Source organism: Excalfactoria chinensis, chromosome 12, assembly GCF_039878825.1.
Source record: "Excalfactoria chinensis isolate bCotChi1 chromosome 12, bCotChi1.hap2, whole genome shotgun sequence".
Taxonomy (NCBI): Eukaryota; Metazoa; Chordata; class Aves; order Galliformes; family Phasianidae; genus Excalfactoria; species Excalfactoria chinensis.
The window spans coordinates 16,401,563-16,420,021 of NC_092836.1; the positions used below are offsets into that span (position 1 = coordinate 16,401,563).

General features: G+C 46.2%; 1 protein-coding gene across 1 annotated transcript in view; it reads left to right on the forward strand.

The window, feature by feature from the left end:
* Positions 1 to 18,459, forward strand: part of DNAH1 (dynein axonemal heavy chain 1) — a 58,610-nt gene that overhangs the window by 12,482 nt on the left and 27,669 nt on the right. Inside the window, exons 16-40 of the mRNA XM_072347867.1 lie at positions 133 to 274; positions 520 to 675; positions 1,573 to 1,771; positions 2,649 to 2,902; positions 3,772 to 3,984; positions 5,011 to 5,175; positions 5,842 to 5,963; positions 6,488 to 6,593; positions 7,971 to 8,150; positions 8,665 to 8,805; positions 9,238 to 9,401; positions 9,744 to 9,857; positions 10,402 to 10,590; positions 11,405 to 11,510; positions 12,480 to 12,593; positions 12,923 to 13,072; positions 13,387 to 13,473; positions 13,579 to 13,765; positions 13,886 to 13,977; positions 14,461 to 14,615; positions 15,280 to 15,457; positions 15,681 to 15,875; positions 16,312 to 16,431; positions 17,066 to 17,224; positions 17,487 to 17,588. Of these exons, the coding sequence (XP_072203968.1) occupies positions 133 to 274; positions 520 to 675; positions 1,573 to 1,771; positions 2,649 to 2,902; positions 3,772 to 3,984; positions 5,011 to 5,175; positions 5,842 to 5,963; positions 6,488 to 6,593; positions 7,971 to 8,150; positions 8,665 to 8,805; positions 9,238 to 9,401; positions 9,744 to 9,857; positions 10,402 to 10,590; positions 11,405 to 11,510; positions 12,480 to 12,593; positions 12,923 to 13,072; positions 13,387 to 13,473; positions 13,579 to 13,765; positions 13,886 to 13,977; positions 14,461 to 14,615; positions 15,280 to 15,457; positions 15,681 to 15,875; positions 16,312 to 16,431; positions 17,066 to 17,224; positions 17,487 to 17,588 (3,790 nt within the window). The remainder of the gene's footprint in view (positions 1 to 132; positions 275 to 519; positions 676 to 1,572; positions 1,772 to 2,648; positions 2,903 to 3,771; positions 3,985 to 5,010; positions 5,176 to 5,841; positions 5,964 to 6,487; positions 6,594 to 7,970; positions 8,151 to 8,664; positions 8,806 to 9,237; positions 9,402 to 9,743; positions 9,858 to 10,401; positions 10,591 to 11,404; positions 11,511 to 12,479; positions 12,594 to 12,922; positions 13,073 to 13,386; positions 13,474 to 13,578; positions 13,766 to 13,885; positions 13,978 to 14,460; positions 14,616 to 15,279; positions 15,458 to 15,680; positions 15,876 to 16,311; positions 16,432 to 17,065; positions 17,225 to 17,486; positions 17,589 to 18,459) is intronic.

An 18,459-nucleotide genomic window follows, 5' to 3' on the forward strand; every position in this document is an offset into this window, starting at 1 on the left:
CCACATGAACTTCTGTTTTTGTAAAGCTTCCCTGTTTGGATGGAGCTCACCTTCTCATTCTGTTCCTTTCAGCATTTCAAACACATGCTCAAAAAGCTTTTCTCTTTCTCTCGTGGCATCATCTGAGTGCAGGTGGGCTGCAAGTTACTGGCCTGTGAAAATAGCTATACAGACTGAGGCTATTCAGCTCCAGCACATGCAGGATGAAGACAGATTCCGTGAAATCCAAGTAACGGATCACAATGTATTTGAAGAGAGACTGGAGGACATGAAGGTATTAAGCTCCCGGCAACTTCTTTCTTATGTACTCAGTTCCCTACAAAGCGTCTTCCATGATGTGCTGCCATCAAGGGGAAAAAACAGAAGGCAGGGAACTCACCTTGCTTGGAAGACCCTGAAACAATAGCAGAGTTTTGGCAGAGCCTTAACTTTGAATGTAACAAGCACACTTAGGAAGCTGAGATGTCCAGAAGCAGCACTCAGGTTCTCTGCCTCTCATGCCTTCCGTTTCTCTTCCAGCTAACTGTAGGTGAGTTTTCTGTCCAGGTGGACATCAAACAAGCTCATACTTTGGCAAATGAAGCAAGGCTGGTTGAGAAGCAGCTGAAGGAGCTTCAGAATTTGGCAACTCTGTACAACAACAGGGAAAGGATCTTTGGGATGACAGTGACTAATGTAAGTACTATTTCCCATACCTACATAGCCCTAACCCTTGTTGGGCCTTCTGGGTGGTAGGTAGAACAATAAGTCACAGTTCCTCCAGGAGAAATCTTCTGTGCTCTTTTGGGTTTTTTGATGCTGATTAGAGACACTCCTTAGTCCCATAGAGAATCATGGCCACTCTATCACTCTGTGCTGAAGAAGAGCTGGTCCCAGATGAATGTTCATGAGCCTCATCTTGCTCTTTCTATGAGAGATTTTGGGTGTCTGTGCTCAGACTTGAGTGATGTTGATGAGTCAGAGACGTAGGTCTTGATGCAGCAGATAATGAGCATTGATTTCTGTAAGGCAGCTAGTGCAGTTGTGTAGATGTAAATGACAGTGGTTGCATAGTGGTGTGTGGTGATAGCAGGGCTCAGATGATGACATGTTCTCCTAAGGCAACAGTTTATATAGTTCCAAACACTGACTTTTGCCTGTGGCTGTTCAGCTGTCAGTGCGTCACTGTCACCCACATCCAGCCCAGTCTGGCTGCAGAGCAGAAGTGAAGTTTACACGATCCCTTCCCGCTTCTCAGTCTGTGATTATTTCACTGCAAGGACCCAAATTCCAATGCATTCAATATGAAATGCACTGTGTGCTGCTTCTGTGTGCTGCCTATCATAGCCTCTTCATTCACAACAGGGCATTTGTAAGGCAAGTGCTTTCTATGCCAGACGTGCTGCAGCCTGACCATGTAGCGCCCAGCTTTGCCAGTTTCTCTTTGTTGGAATCTATGTTTTGGTCCCATGAGAAGACAGTCTGATGCATCCTCTTGAAAGCAGTAGTTTTCTCATTGCTTGCTTGAGGTTCAAAACAGAACTGTGCCCTCTTTAGCCTTTTGACAGGCTTGCTTTTTCTTTCTTTCCGAAGTACAAGAAGCTATCCAGGATGGTGAAGGACTTCCAGCCGTATTGTGATCTCTGGACTACAGTGTCGGACTGGCTGAACTGGTGCAATAGCTGGATGGACGGTCCTCTTGCTGAAATTGAAGCTGAGCAACTAGAGAAGAATGTCAACGAGTCTTTTAAGACAATGCAGAAGTGTGTGAGGCAGTTCAAAAACTCACCAGGTAGCTGTGCAGTCTGGGGACAGTTTTGCTGCTTGAGGTGCTGGTTTGGCATGGAAACAGCCAACCTCCGAATTACTTCTATACTTAGTTTGAGCTCATCCAGCCCTTGCGATTCATGTGCAAATCTTTTTATCATGACCCCTTGTGAAAGTGGAACCAAGTCTTCAGTCACAGCTTAACTTCCCATTCCTTGATGCTGTGAGATCCATTGGTCATCCTTTGGAGCTAACTGTAAAATCTCTGACCAGATGGCTTAGATTGAAACATATTTTGCAGTGGGAAATTTTTTGATTCATCCTTTTTAACTTGAACTCTCTCTTAAACAATGCCATGAATCAGCCCCAATGGAGGAGGTGACGAGTGGATGAGTGAGTAACTATGAATCATTATGGTAAACAGAAATACTAAGAATACCTGCTCATATTCATGGCAATATTCCCTTCCACCTGGTACAGTGTATGCTTTGGCCTTGAGTCTCCTTGCCTTCGCATACCACTAGTGGGGATTGTGGGGTGCTCACGTCCTTGCTGTGACTACCATGCAGGTGCAGTCAAAAGGAGGCACGTGTGGTAGCTCAGAAGGGAGTCTTATGGTGAACTCTGGGCTAAGGCTTACTTCTGCTTAGCATGGACTTGCTTCCAGCAGTTGTGAGGCTAATAAGCAGACCTGCTTCTAGGAGCAGGCTTATATCCTTGCTTAGCAGCAGCATAGAGAGAATCTTCAAGCCCCCATCTTCCATTGCTTTCTCTCCTGCTGCTTTTCCCCATATCCCGTGTCTACAAGCTCATCAGGCTACAGGTAACTCCTTGTAGGAAATTAAAGCAACTTCCTCCCATGCTGTTATTGCTGATGGTTTTTCTGTTTCTCTTCCTGAAAGCATGCCAGGGTGTAGCAATGGAGTTCCGAGACAAGATTGAAGAGTTCAAACTATACGTTCCCTTAATCCAAGGGCTGAACAATCCTGGTATGGGCAGTCGGCACTGGAAGATGCTGTCAGAAGATATTAACATGGATATCGAGCCGGATCCTGAGCTGACACTTCGTCGCTGTTTGGATATGAACCTGCAGGACCACATTGAGACTATTACCAAAGTAGCTGAGATAGCTGGCAAGGAATACGCTATCGAGAATGTGAGGAGAGAGGGATTTGTGTCTGGTTGTCTTTAGGGAGGTTTCTATTGGGCTTCTGTTGAGCAGCCATTTGTTGCCTTGGGTAGCATTTGTGTCCTTCCAGAGCATTATGCACATTCTGCAGCACATCTCAGAAGCCCCTTAGAAAATGGAAGCAATGACCACCTGGTTGAATTAATGCACTAGAAGTTATTTTGCCTCGCAAGGAACCTACAGTTTTAGCATAACAGCACTACATGATGGTCAAGTTGATGCACTGGTTGGTTCCCTCACCTCAGTGTGAGACTGGTAACAGTTCAGGTTGAAATAATTCGACTGACAGCATTCTCCCTGTCAAAAATCATGTCAGCAAGATTAGCTGTGACTAAAAATGGAGGTGGCAAATCCTTTTAGGTGGTGAATGTGTGCGAGGAGGATTTGCTGGCTCTGGAAATGTATAGGCTGGATAGTCTTTCAGTTCATCAGTTCTGATATGATCTGAGGTGGTCTTAATTGAAAACCATTACTATATGGCAGCTCTTGTTTCCTGAAGTCTCAGGTGAGTTGCCAGTGGATACAGCCACCCCCTCCACAAAGCCATTGTTACCATTATCACTAACAGCAATTCTGCTGGCATCTTCTGTGCATCCAAGTAGTATCGGTGGTGCACTGTGGATTCTGAAACTGCCACTTCCCCTCCAGGTGTCCTTCTAGGACAGCATCAAGGTGTTGAGTCCACAGGCAAATGGATGCATTAAATACACAGCTGCAGTTTTCAGTGGAATCCAAGGGCAAAAAAATCTGTCAACAGGCATTAAGAGATGTGGGAGGTGCAATAACCAATACATGCATTGTGTCTGAGGACTAAATTGCTTGTTTCTCTGTTCCAGGCACTCAACAAGATGGAGAGTGAATGGAACTCTGTTTCATTTGCTGTATCACCTTACAAAGACACGGGTACCTTTATTCTGAAAGACACTGATGAAGCTTCTCAGCTCCTAGATGATCATATTGTCATGGTTCAGAGCATGTCCTTCTCGCCATTCAAGAAACACTTTGAGGACAGAATGAACACATGGGAAAATAAGCTGAAGATGACTCAGGTACTGGTTTCTTAGCTACGTACATCTGAAGGCCAGCATCTAGCCTGTGCTGCCATGCCTTAATGTGGACGCTGTGGGCAGGTACACAGCTATCAAGAAGATAATATCTTAGGAGGAAGAAGTCTGGTTCAATCTCTCCGACTCTAATAAAGAGGACAAACTCAGTGCCTCATTCTGCAAACAGAAGGGATGGGATTTCAGCCCTTTTTCTACCTTTGACAACACTTTTTGGTGGCACCTCTAATAACCTTACTCTAAGTGGATCTTAACTGTCCACATAAAAGCATTCATATATCAGAGTAGGATAACACATAGAATGCTGCTGTTCAGTACCAGATCTGGCAAATGATGCTGGCACTTCTATGTCAGACCTGAGCCTGAATGTGCAGGATGGAGCAGGACTCTACCAGCAGAACTGCAGTTAGTTGCAGGGGAAAAAAAATCTGCACAGTTACCTTTCTGGACAGCTCTGATTTACAGCAGCACTGCTACCAGTTATTTGTAATTGCTTGTTTGTTGGTGCTTACCATCTGGGTGTGCTTGGGCCATAGCGCTGGAGAGCTGATCTTGTCTCATAAGGGTACAGAAATGCTACTGTCTGCCCTAAGGCAGAAGGTGATATGGGGAAATGCAGTTCTTTACTGTGTGGTTTTGACTGTGACATTTTGTTTTCACCCTGCCTTTCCTACTACTTTAGATTTTGTTCATTCCTGTCTGTAAAGGCCCATGAATCTTCTCCTGGGAAGTGGCTTATCGGGGTTAGCTGATGGGGTATGGATGGGGTATGGCAAACACAGCTTCCTGCAGTATGAGGAAACCTCACTTCTTGCTGGGTCAAGTGACTGTATGTGTGCAGGGAATGGTAGAAGACAGCTTCATGTAACCAAGGCTGGTTTCCTCTGGCAGGAAGGCAGGCAGTCAAACACACTCCTTTGTGGGGTTGGGCAGTTACATGTTTTGTATCCCAGTTTTGGTTGCTTTAGTCAAACAAGGTTCATGGAAGGGGTGTCCTGTCCTTCCCACTAGGATGTCCTCGAGGAATGGTTGAACTGCCAGTGCTCTTGGCTCTACCTGGAGCCCATCTTTAGGTCAGAAGACATCAAAAGGCAGCTGCCAGATGAAAGCGAGCGCTTTGAGGTGGTGGATAAGGACTGGAGGATCGTTATGAAGAACGCTAATGAGAATCCTGAGGTGAGTGCCTTGATAAAAGCACAGTTATCCCAAATTCCTTGGAGCTGTATCACATGAGTCACTGCTTTTGCAATGGTCAGTGCTGTATAAGCAATAAGACCTTGCCCAGATGAGTGTGCTAGATTTCTTTTCTTGGACTCTGACCTTTCCTTCTGCTGTCTAAGTCCACAGAGCCATTGTCCATGATGTCTTCCATCAGCCTGTTGTCTCTCATTGAGTCTTCCCTAGCACTCAGAGTCTGTACCTCCAGTGACACTTGTAACCAGCCTAAACTGTAGCCATGAGGGACCTCCTTTGGTTCTTCCTCAGGGCTGAATCTGTAAGACTGTTTAGGGTTATTGCTTGGCTCTTCCCTTGCTCTTGCCTGGTTTCTGTGTCCCAGTGCAAGTGCTCTGCACTCCTCTATTTTCCACTCCCCAAGACTCCATCACTTCTTCTTTATTACGAATGTTAGCATTTAGAGGAATCCAGACATGTATGTGTCATATTCATAAGTGCTATTTCCCCTCCTTGCCCACAAAGCTCACACCTCTCCAGATCCTCGTGAGATCTCTCCTGTGAATGAATCATTTTGATCCTATCCACTGGGCAGCTCAATTATCTCCAGTGCCTCATGCCCACATGCTCAGAATACTGATGTTTCCCGTGTCCCTGCTCTGCCTATAGGTGATGTCTTTGTGTCCCGATCCTGCGCTGTTAGAAAGCCTGCAAAACTGTAACAAGTTACTGGAGCTTGTGCAGAAAGGGCTGAGTGAATACCTGGAGACCAAGAGAGGTGCTTTTCCCAGGTAACCTCAGATTTCAGTGGGCTGGGTCATGCTTCCTGGTTCAGAACATAGGAAAGGAGTGGTTCACTCCAGTTAACTGTGCCAGGGAAGAGCACAGCAGAGAACTATAAGCTTATGGTGTTGTCATAGGAGTGTAAACATCAAGAAGTGCTGTGCCTTTCTATGCTGCCATCTGATGGGGAGAACACAGGCAGGCACAGAAGTTGGAAGTTAAGGGCAGTCTGGTAATATAGTGTGTCTGTGCCTTTCAGTTGTGATTTGTCTGCTAAGGATGATATGAAGCAAAATAACCTCCATCCAACTGTGCCTTATTCCCAAAGGAATGCTACTATTCTTTGAAAGCTGCTTTTCATGGGCATAGTTGATTAGTAAGTAGATAAGTAGAGAGAGAGGGGTAGACGGTTTAGGCCACAGCTGATACTTCTACACAAATACAAAGAATGGGATTGTTCATCTCGCCTGGACTCCATTCATGATGCTGTGCTCAAGAGAACCTCCTCTCAGAGCTCAATCTTTGTTTTCAGGTTCTACTTCCTTTCGGATGATGAGCTGCTGGAAATACTGTCCCAGACAAAAGACCCCACTGCTGTCCAGCCTCACCTTCGGAAATGCTTTGAGAACATTGCACGGGTAAGTCAAAGCAAGTGCTTAAAGGTTTGGCCCACCTCTGAGGAGCTGATGTTGTGGGGTGTTCTGAGATCTGGGGGAGTTCTCACGTTTCTGCTGTATGGAAATATCTGCTGTAACCTATAACTGTAGGCACTGCAAGATGCAAACTTTGCCACCAGGAGAAAGCAACAAGTTGATTCTTTCAGGCAGCTTCTTTCTTCTGTGGGGGATAAAAGACTCGAGTTGGTTCTGCCCATTACTGAACAGCATTAAGAAAAGAGGTGGGGTAGATAAGACTCTCAGTCTGCAGAGCATAAGAACACATCTCCAGCATGCTCCACGGGAGCAGAACAGTTCTCCACAGTTAACTGGCTGCCCTGGATTTGGGATTCAAGCAATCTGACTTTAGATGACTCAGAGCCAGACATGTGCCTTTGAACTGGACACACGTGATTACCTTTTAGACAACGGGGATCTGCAAAAGGCAGCTTACTGGAAGGTTTCTTAGTTGACCAAATAAGAAGGAGAGGACAGTCCTGGGAATACCTGTCTGTCTCACTGCAGAAGTTAGAAATAGAATCACAACATGATTTGGGTTTGGATTTGTGTTGGATCTTTGCTCCCGCAGACAGCAACATCTTTCATCAGATCATCTTGTCCAGTAGCCTAATTGTTAAAGAGCTCGGATGTAGCTCTTGACTCACACCTGGTGAGGATGGAATGCCCCACTTGAGAACAGCCTCAGGAGGGAGTAAACAAGCCTGAACTGAGCTGAGTTTCTGCTTTTATCCTGACTTAGGAGCTGGGTGGGGTTAACCCTGCTATTTTCCTCTTTATTATTCCTGATTGACTTCAGACTGCAGGGCTAGACACAGTTCACACAACCACAATGCTCAGACACGGGAACCAATCTCCTAGTCATTAGCTTTGGAAGATAGAAAGGAAATTGAACTGGAAGCCTGATGCAAAGCCATTGGAATAAATAAGGGGACTGTCAGTGATTTGCCGGGGCAGCAGAGGAGCTGTTAAAATTTCACTTTTCAAACCAGGCACTCTGACCTCAAGGAAAAATGACCTGAATCTACAGAACTGAACAAGAATCAAGGGTTTGAATTCCAGACAGGCACTGATAAATGTTCACCCTGCCTACAATTTGATTTGCTGCTCTCAAACAAAACCCGTGATGGGAGTCTCTTATTTTAGTATGAGCCTCCTCCATTTTTGGAGGAGGTTGTCTTGCACGTCTGTGACACACTTTGTTGTTATCAGCCAAGCTGGGCACCAGATTTATCATGAGCATTCTATGCTACGTCCTGGCTGTCACTCAGTGGCAGGAAGGCAGGGATAGAAAAGAAACTTGTCATTCATTCACATCTCCTGTTGCGCTTCCTTCATTAGCTACAGTTCCAGGAGGATCTGCAGATCACACACATGTATTCTTCTGAAGGAGAAGAGGTGGAGCTGTTTGCTGCCATTTATCCCACTGACGATGTGGAGGAGTGGCTGCTGGAAGTTGAGAAATCCATGAAGGCCAGTGTAAGGGACAACATAGAAAGATCAGTTGGTGTTTACCCAGAGGTGAGAGTTCTATCACAGACTTGCTGTTCTTTGGTGACCGGGTCCTTGGCTTGCCATAGACATCACTGGTTATGAGGCTAATGAACCTGTGATACTCTACTAGTTGTATAATTCAACCTGTAGAAGGCACTGCTCAGCAGAACAGCTCATGGTCCAGAGAATGCAAACTCTGTATGCTGATTTGACAGTCATGGAATACTTCCTTGTATCATAGAACAGTTCTCTGAACCCATTGCTATTCCTCTCTCCAGGCAGCTCCTTCTATATAAGGATACTGCTTAGAAGGTCTTCACCAGTACTTGTGTTTCATACACTGTGCTGGGGGCCAGTAAAGGCAGCAGTCAGTGATCATGGGGAATGTGTCTCGGTTCTGGTTTCTGTATAAAAGCTATGCTGGTAGAAAATAATAAATGAAACAAGGAAAGCCTCTTAAATAACATCTCAGTTCTTATTTCCTACTATAAGATGCATCATTGAGTAAGTCATTCTTACTGACTTTTTTCTTGTTGTGAAGACACCTCGTACTACGTGGGTCTTGCAATGGCCTGGCCAGGTGACCATCGTTGGCTGTCAGATTTTCTGGACAAAGGAGGTGTCTGAAGCCCTGGAATCAGGAGATTTGGCCAGCAGGCTTTTCCCACAGCTGACTGCTCAGGTAGGAAAGTGAATATAAAGGTAAGATCTTGTCAGAACCGAACTTGTCAGTCATCAGATATGTAGCTTATAAATACAGGTAGGACAATCTGCTGGAGCAGAAACGTTACTGTACCATCAGAATTTCCAAGGGTTGTGCTTTTATCTCTCAGCCTGAACTATGACGTGCATGTGACCTGAAATCAGCTCCCAAAGCCTGGTTGGCTGCATGTGTGTCAATACAAGGTGTTGTTTGGAAATGCAGTCCTGCGTAGTGGGGTTCAAACAAATAAGTAACAGGTTGCCATCATCTTAATCATTAGGATGTTTGTCATCATAAATCTCTAATGTGAGGACTGATAATATCACTGCAGGGGAGTAAGGTTGACTGCACTGTGTTGGTACTCCTGGGTTGTTGGGGTACGGATTGTTCTGGAGTGTTTTCCTTCCCCAGCTGGCTGATTTGGTTGCTGTGGTCCGGGGCAAACTGTCTAAGATGCAGCGAGCAGTGATGTCGGCTCTCATTGTGATCGAGGTCCACGCCAAGGATGTTGCAGCAAAGCTGATTGAGGAGAATGTGACAAGTGTGAATGATTTCGAGTGGATCTCCCAGCTCAGGTAGGGAGGCTCAGCTTGTTGGACCTCACCTGGCCTCCCTGGCCAGTCTTTATTCTCTTTCCCTATCAGCTGTGTCTGTGACAAATGGAAACAAGAGTTTGCATGATTTGTAAGCTGTATCTGTGAGGCACCTCTAACATCCCTGTGAGAAGTGGGATTCAGGTCTCCTATAGATGCCAGTTCTAAGGCATCTGAGACAGACCTGTGCTACCTTATCTCTTCTTCTTGAAAGGCAAATCACGGCACGCAGGTCTCTGAACCCACAGGCTGTAGTTCTATGAGCTGATGTACTGTCTGCCAGAGGGCTTTTATCTTTCTGGTGTCATGTTTGCTCATCACTAGATCCTACTGGACGAAGGGGGACCTGTACATCAGAGCAGTCAATGCTGAATTTCTGTATGGCTACGAGTATCTTGGGAACAGCGGCCGCCTCGTTATCACACCCCTCACTGACAGGTGAGGAAATTGGGTTTGGGGTAGTAAATGTACCTTCTTTTTTTTCTGGAGGAACAAGCCTCGTGAGAGACCAAGAATCTGAACGTGTCAGGCTTGATTCTTAATGTATGTAAATAGAAGCCATTTGTACAGTAATGGTCTCTGTGAGATAGAACGCCCTGGCTTTGGTCCCACTGTGTTCCTAGTGATCAGTGCTCACACTGATTTGCTGACTTTCTCCTGATAGCTAAGGAGCTCTTCTGCAAACCATAAAAGGGTATCTAACACTCTGGAATATGCAGCAGCAATAATAGTGGCACCCTTTTGTAACTGTCCTTTTTATGGGGAGTGAATTTACAGCCAGTGGCAGAAGGATTTATCCACGCAGGCCCCCATGAATACTAATCAAGGCCACATAGTAACTCCTTCAGAGTGCTGCATATCTAAGCAGCTCTGCAGGAAAATAAATGATGGATTCCTGCCTGTCTCCATCTGGAGAGCTCCTTTCTCCTTTCCCAAAGCCAGTAGTAGAAATACTCCTTATCTGCTCTCATCTTGGTTGTAGATGTTACCTGACACTTACAGGAGCTCTGCACCTGAAATTTGGAGGAGCACCTGCGGGACCAGCAGGAACAGGCAAAACAGAAACGACGAAAGAGCTGGGAAAGGCACTAGCAGTCCAAACTGTGGTGTTCAACTGCTCTGACCAGCTTGACTTTATGGCAATGGGGAAGTTTTTCAAGGGACTAGCCAGGTACAACAGCTTGTGTCACTGTCTGAGAGTGGGTAGGGATGCGGGTCAATGGAAATAGGGGGTATTGCTCATAACAGCCCAGAAGAGCCAGCAAAACCATCTGAAGGAGATTGCTGTGTTCAGCATGAGTGAAGTTATAGAACTGCCAGAATAGGTGGGGACAGTTGAGCCAGTTATTTAAAGAAAGGAAATCCAGTTCCTTTAAGTCCAAATTGAACTGCTTTGCACCAGCCCTGTTAGACACCTATGCTAGTGTTTCCAGCTCTGGCTTTTGTTCTAATATTGTGCACGTTGGACTGAGATTCAGCCCAGGGGCAGCTTAACGTTAAGGAGAGCTTGCTGGGTATCTCTGAAATTGAGAGTCTAAGAGAGATTGCTTTAAACCCTGAGGAAGGCTCTCAGAGAAGCTTCCCTCTTCTCTACATATCAAACAGAGCTGGTCCAATTAGCCTGTTGCATGCTGGTGAATCTGAATTAGTTACTCTAACAAAGGCTGACGCTCTTTTCTCAGATGTTTTATTTGTAAGTAATTATTTTTTAAACCACGCTTTGTGGGAAGGTTACCCACCTGTAATGCCTTCCAGCTCTATATGTGGTTTTCCCAAGCTTTGAAAGATGGACTTGATCTGGCTGCGTATAGTTGGGGTGATGGGCTATGGCTTCTTCCGCTGTGTACTGTGACTCTGGGATGCTGGGTCCACTTCTTGTTCCCCAGTATGTGAGTTTATGATTTCTCAGCCTAGCTGAAGCTGCAGCAGTGCATTTACTCCTGTTTGATGTTCCTTGCTCCCCTCTTATTTCTCTTCTTGCTCAGCTCCGGTGCGTGGGCTTGCTTTGATGAGTTCAACCGCATTGATATCGAGGTGCTGTCTGTGGTGGCCCAGCAGATCACAACCATTCAGAAAGCACAGCAGCAGAGAGTAAGTAATGAACATGGGAACGTGAAGCCAGAAAGTTGACTTTGCACTGCCACAAAGGCTCAGCTTCTCTGTTCAGGTGCAGCTCAGAGAGGTGTAAGTAATACCCCAGCAGTGGCACATCACGTCAGGTTATTGTATGTTCACTGTGGGTGAGTTTTATCACCTCACCTTAGCCTTTGCTGCCACTATTGCCCACACTCAGTCTCAGCTTGAGCTGCTGTGCCAGCAGGCTTCAGTGTGGGAGACACTCCGTTAAAGATCCACTGAGATGATAGAAATCGGAAGCTGTGATACGAGGCAGCCACTGCTCTGCTGTGAGTTGCTCAGCACGTTTATCTAAATGAGTTATCCAAGCTTCAGTGGGTTCACCAAACCCAACGTGCACAGCAAAAAAATGCACGCTCATGCACACACAGTTGCAGTGTAAAATGAATTACTGGCTTAATGGGGAGACTCAGCTGTCAGCCATCTGGCAGCCAGCCTCTGCTTTGCTCCTCTGGAGACTCGCAGGGGTTAAGACCCGAATCTGTTTGACTTTGACTTGGAATGAGAAACCTGCTGTCTGTGAATTCTTCTGCGCCGCTTTATCACCCTTCTGAAATGACTGAAATTACATGGATCTAAAAGGATTGGGGTTTCTTTTTACCTTTTCCTCCCACAAATTAATTCAGGTCCAAACTCTCCTGCAGAAAAAAACAAAACATTGAGGAGATGATGTCTGCTGGAGGAGCAGAAGCCTGCTCAAATAAAAAGGTGTTCTATCAGTGAATCTTCTCTGAGCCTGATTTCTTAAACAGGGAAAAGTATTGCTGCTAAGAGTGGATTCCTGCAGTGGGACCAGTTGTGTGCAGCTGTGCATGGCTGTGCTTCATAATTGAACTACTGAAAGCCACTGTTTTCCTTGTCAAAGATCCAGGTACCTTTTTTGGAAGTCAGGCTTTGAGACTGATGGCAGCTTTTATTTCCTAGGTGACTCGCTTCATGTTTGAAGGAAAGGAGATCCCTCTGGTCCCATCCTGCGCAGTCTTCATCACAATGAACCCCGGATATGCAGGACGTACTGAACTGCCTGATAACCTGAAGGTAACGCAGAGAGCACAGGCAAGGAGGAGAGGTGTGATACATGTGCTGGATGCTAACCAGACCACCAGCGTGGCCACTGCAAGGACTAGGGAAGAGAATATTTTTGGAAGGCTTCTAGAATCACTTTCAGCTCTGAATCACATCTGTAAGCAGCTGCTTCTCATTTCAGTTTGCAGGCATGCTATCCCGACAGGTGTCAGGCACACTCATGCTGTGCCCTCAGTGCAGTCTCAGACAGAAACTCCTTTCAATGTGCTGGAAAAAGCAAGGAAGAAAAAAAAAAAACAAACACGTGTGGTTTTATCTTGTGTTGGATCTGTGTATTTCAGGCTCTCTTCCGTCCCGTGGCTATGATGGTCCCGGATTACTCCATGATTGCTGAGATCTCCCTCTACTCCTTTGGGTTTAATGAAGCTAAAGTCCTTGCGAAGAAGATCACCACAACGTTCAAACTGTTGTCAGAGCAGCTCAGCAGCCAGGTAGATGCCTTGATGGTGATGAATATGTTTCACAAATGGGAGGTTTTCTCAGTCTAGGCACAGAGTACCTCCCCTAGGAAGGAAAGCTGGAAGAGTTGGCCTTGTTTAGCTTGGAAGAAGGTGGCTCTAGGGGGGCCTCACTGTGGCCTCCCAATACCTGAGCTGGTGGGGGGCAACTCTGTCCATGGCAGTGGGACTGGAACTACGTGATCTTTAGTGTCCCCCTCCAACCTAAGCCATCCTATGATTTTTATGATGATTTTTAGGTCATGCTCGCGTATCCAATAACACTGTTTCCTCTGTGCCTCCTTCAGGACCACTATGACTTTGGAATGAGAGCTGTGAAGACTGTCATCTCAACAGCCGGCAACTTGAAAAAGGAAAATCCTACTATGGATGAGGTGAATATGCTTGTGCTTCACACCGTTGGAGCCTTATGGCACCTTTTCTGCAGCCACAGAGGAGAGGCGGGATGTTTGGAGTTACAAATCCTTCGATCTTTGCAGGATCTGATCTGCCTGCGGGCTATCAGGGATGCCAACATACCCAAATTTCTGCAGGATGACCTCAAGCTCTTCCGTGGTATAGTCTCCGACTTATTTCCCAAGATCAAAGAACAGCCCGTTGATTATGGCATCCTGGAAGAAGCCATCCGCAAAGCCTGCATCAACAAGAGCCTGAAGGATGTAGATGGTGAGGGGAGAGGCTCTCAATGAGCACTGTGTCTTTGGGCCTTGTGCTTTTAATCCAGTGCTGTGCCCTTGGAAAGAGGCAGGTGGTCCCAGACCCACTCTACTTCATCTTCCTCTCCAGGTTTTGTGACTAAGTGCATCCAGCTGTATGAAACCACAGTGGTTCGTCATGGCCTCATGTTAGTGGGGCCAGCAGGCTCTGGGAAGACGAAGGTATGGTTGGAACACTACCTTGGCCCTGGAAAACTGCTGCTCATCTAGTAATGCAGAGGGTTAAACTTCACAGAAGGCTTAGAGCAGCATTTCCAGCCTCCCTCAGATAGAACCCAGGAGACAAAGATGTTTTCATGCTGCCTTTTAGTACTGAGTCATGCCCATGGGGAAGTACAATAGTGGCTTCCTCTTTGGAGGCTAAGCTGGGGCTTATTGGCGCTGCTGAGATGTACTTTGAGCATGAACATCTCTACTCAGCAGCATGTGGCACCTCAAGATGCTTTCTCCAAAGGAGATGAAAGTTCCTCCCCATGCTTCTAAAATCCTTCGTTTCTATGAATACAGCCAGGCATCTTCTTGCTATGACACTGTCTTTCCCCACGTCTCCTTTCTCACTGCCCTTTAAATGCAGTTGCTGTGAGCACCCGGCTTTGTTGTTATGGAGCCATGGCCATTTATTCTCTTGCTCTCCTACCTCTGCAGTGTTATGAAGTCCTGGCAGCTGCAATGACGTCACTACAAGGTCAGCCTGCAGCCAGCGGTGGGAATTATGAGCCAGTCAGCTACTTTGTACTGAATCCCAAATCCATCACAATGGGCCAGCTTTATGGAGAGTTTAACTTATTAACGCATGAGTGGTAAAGTACAAAACCTGCTTTCCTTCCTTCCAGCTTGGATACCCTTATCTTCTGGTTTTGAGGGTCTTCTCTTCAAAGCTGAGAACTCTTTAGGATAGTGGCATAAAATCAAAAGCAATCAAGTTCTTATCCCTCACCACCGAGCTACAATAGCCAGTCATGACGATTTAAGCTGACATCTTCTATTGTGCTCTTGGCCTGGCTGCCAACACATGCCCAGACAGTACAGCAGCTCAGCTGGCAGCATGAACTGCATAACAAGGAATAATTCAATTGCTCAGTTGCAAATTCCTCTGCACTAAGATAAAGCAGCTTAAAAACTTGCTTTGCTTCTGAAGGGGAGCGATCTCCGTACTGCACACTTGGATTGCTCTGTATGAATATGCTGGTGGCCTTCAATAATGCTGAGGGATGACTTCCAGGCACAAAGGGGCATTTCATTCCCAGTGCCAAGGCGCCTGATTGTCTATCTCAGTAGCCCAGTTGTCCTCCTCCTGCTTGAGTTTCCATTTGTGGCTCGCTTTATGCAGAGGCTAAGGTGTGAGAAGCACTATTAATCTCCTTACGGCCCTGTCCCCCTTACGGCTCTGTTGTGTATGGTTGAAGCTTTGCCATGGACTTCTACAAAGGCAGGACAAACCAAGCCTTTCCTCCCACTATTCAGGACAGATGGAATCCTTTCCTCACTCATCCGACAGGGAGCCATGGCCACTGACACCATCAAGAAGTGGTACATGTTTGATGGGCCAGTCGATGCTCTGTGGATTGAGAACATGAACACAGTGCTGGATGACAACAAGAAGCTGTGTCTCAGTTCAGGTGAAATCATCAAGATGACAGAGGTAACTCATCCCTCCTCCTTTAGTTACCTTTTGTTTTACACTTGGTGTGCAATGGACTCAGACAGAAATTGATGTCTCAGTAGCAGCCCCCTTACCTTACCTTAGCCTTTTCCCTCTGTGCAGCACAAATAGCAACGATAGGGGCCCTGCAACAAAGAGGACAATTTCAACTTCAAGTCATGCTGAGAGATCCTTTCTTTTCTTTCCCTTTTGGAATTTCCAGAGTATGACCATGATGTTTGAAGTCCAGGATTTGGCTGTTGCATCCCCTGCCACAGTGTCCCGCTGTGGAATGGTTTACCTGGAACCCAGCATCCTGGGGCTGGAGCCCTTCACAGAATGTTGGCTGCAAAAACTCCCTGATGTCATGCAGCCCTTCTCACAGCAGCTGGCATCTCTTTTCAGTAGGTTCCTCAAGGTAACCTATCATGCTATTACAGCCCATCCATGGGTATTTTGTTTTCTAATTGTCTTATGGACTCAGTCATCCCTGGTGCAGCTCCATGTCTTACAATGGAGTTACTCCAGGGGTAAAGTCATAAGAATAAGCCATGCTATTTCTGCTCTGCTCCCGAACTCAGAACTGCAAAGGAAAGCTCTGAATGGAGCAAATAACAGCAGTGATGTGAGCAGAGACTCAAAAGGCTACTTGCAGTTAAGAGTCGGTCAAGTGGTTTGACATAATTCTCTCCAGTCAAAATGGTGACAGAGCAAGAGATGGCAGCATTCTCACTTGTACCCTCCCTGCTAAATGTAGCCTGCAGGGAGACAATGAGAAAGCAGAACCCTTGAAGGAGGTAAGCAAAGTTCAGTGCTGGTTGGTGATGCTGAGCTGCTCCTGCCTCACTTTACAGGAAGCTATTGGCTTTGTCCGGGAGTCTGTGGAGGAGATAATTGCCTCAACAGATGGCAACCTCACAAGGAGCCTCCTGGTGCTATTGGAATGTTTGTTTCAACCTTACATTCCCACTGAGGTGAGGGGTTTTTTTTGCTGCTATTATGTGTGTGCACCTGTAACTCTCTAGGGCAGTAAGTCACGTAGTGTGAGTGACCAGAAAAGGGGATGTTGGTAAAGGAAGGTCACACCACAACAGATCTGCATGGCAGGAGGTAATCCAGCATCTTGTTGAGTGCAGGTAAACCTGAAAGGATTATACTTTTTTCCATTGGAAGAGCACAAGATGATAAGCTTCAGGCCTACTAGGCTGTAAGAAAGAGATTGGCATTTATTTACAGCTGAGGGAATTGGAGAATAGGTAGAAAGCAAAGCTGGGAGCTATGCAGCAAAACACTTCAGATTGCAGGTTCTTTCAGGATTAGTATCGAAGAAGCCTGGAAAGCTTTCGAATTAAAAACCAAGGATTAAATTCTTCTTCCAGCTCCCACTGAGCGACATTAGTTCAGGCAGGGGAGTGTCTCAGGTACATCAGTGAAACAGTGAGGTTTTAATCCACAGAACACTTCAAAAAGACCTGTGGAAAAAACCACCTAGAAAAAAGCTACATGTATTCTGAATAGAATTACAAGCACATTAAAAAGAGGCTGATTTTTGTTCACCTTAACCCTGCTTGAAAACTTTATCTCTGTTTTTTTTTCTGTGGTTTCCAGGGAATTAGGAGGGTTCCAAAGGAGAATGCAGCTCATGTCAGAGAGCTGATTGAACCCTGGTTTGTATTTGCCTTGATCTGGAGTGTGGGTGCCACTGGAGATTCCCAAGGCCGTGTTGCTTTCAGTTTGTGGCTGAGGGAGAAGATGGCAAAGGAAAAGGTGAGTAAAGGGAAAGCAGATGGTTTCTCAATCATAGAGGAAGCAGTAACGAGGAGTGAGAGTCAGAGTCTCTTGAATGCCTGGAAGGGTTTGCTTGGGCATGTTCATTTCAAAGGACCCCTGAGCTGGGAGCCCCTGGCAGGAGCAGCATCCCATTACTGCAGCCTTTCTGCAAGGCCAATCTACATGCAAATTCAGCTAGACCCACGTGAAAACTCAGCTAAGCAGCAGCTATAGGTTCACTGTGGCTTTACTCTCACAGATCCAGCTGCTCTTCCCAGAAGAAGGACTGGTTTATGACTATAAACTAACTGCTGGATTTAGCAGCTCTGAAGATGATCTCGATGAAGACGTCGTTTGGGAGGTAAAATAATTCACCTCCATCTCTGAGATGAGAAATTTGAGGGGAGGGATTGAGAAGCAAAATAGTTCCATAAGATTTGGCAGAATCTCTTAATCAAAGACGAATAAGAAAAGCCTATAGGAAACCAGTGAGAATGCTTGAAGTAAAACCAAGCATTTCATTAAGGAGGGATGATAGTTTTTGCCCTCGGGGTTGTGAAGCAGACTTTTCAAACCTTAACCAAGATCCTCTACCAGTGCTCGGGAAAGCGAGAGGGCTTTAGAAATGTGCTGCAGGGAGAAGCTCAGATGTTACATGGTCTGTCTGCATTTAAAAGCAGTGCGTGGCAGTAAAAGAGCTGTGCGCAGTCAAGTCTGGAAGAGGAGCAGGGCAGACAGACGTGCCATCTTTTCCACAACAGATAGTGGAGCAGTAGGGCATGCAGGGCCCATCTGACTAACAGTCACCAGTCCTGGGACTGGAAGTGAAAAATAAGAGGGGAAAAATGCTCTGGTTTCAGGAAGGGGAAGCAAAGCAGTGAGCTCTGTGTGTGTCAAATGCTTAGCAGAAGCTGCCAGGGCCATCTCAGTGTCTGAGGGGATGCCGTGTGGGGTGCTTAGGAATGTGATGATGTGGCACAGCCCTGGTAAAACCACTGTCTCACTTGTATAGTGGCCCCTGGGACATAAGCTTATGTCTTGATTCATGTCCTGTACAATCTGAAACCTCACTGCGACAGAGGTGATAGCACTGAAGATGAAGATGGGATCCCAGCAAAACCCTTCTCAGTCTTCTGCCACGTGGACACCTACAGCACAGGCTAGCTTAGAACAGAATTCCACTTCTTGCAGCTACTGCAAATGCTTTGTCAGTCTTTGACTCCAGTTTTCAA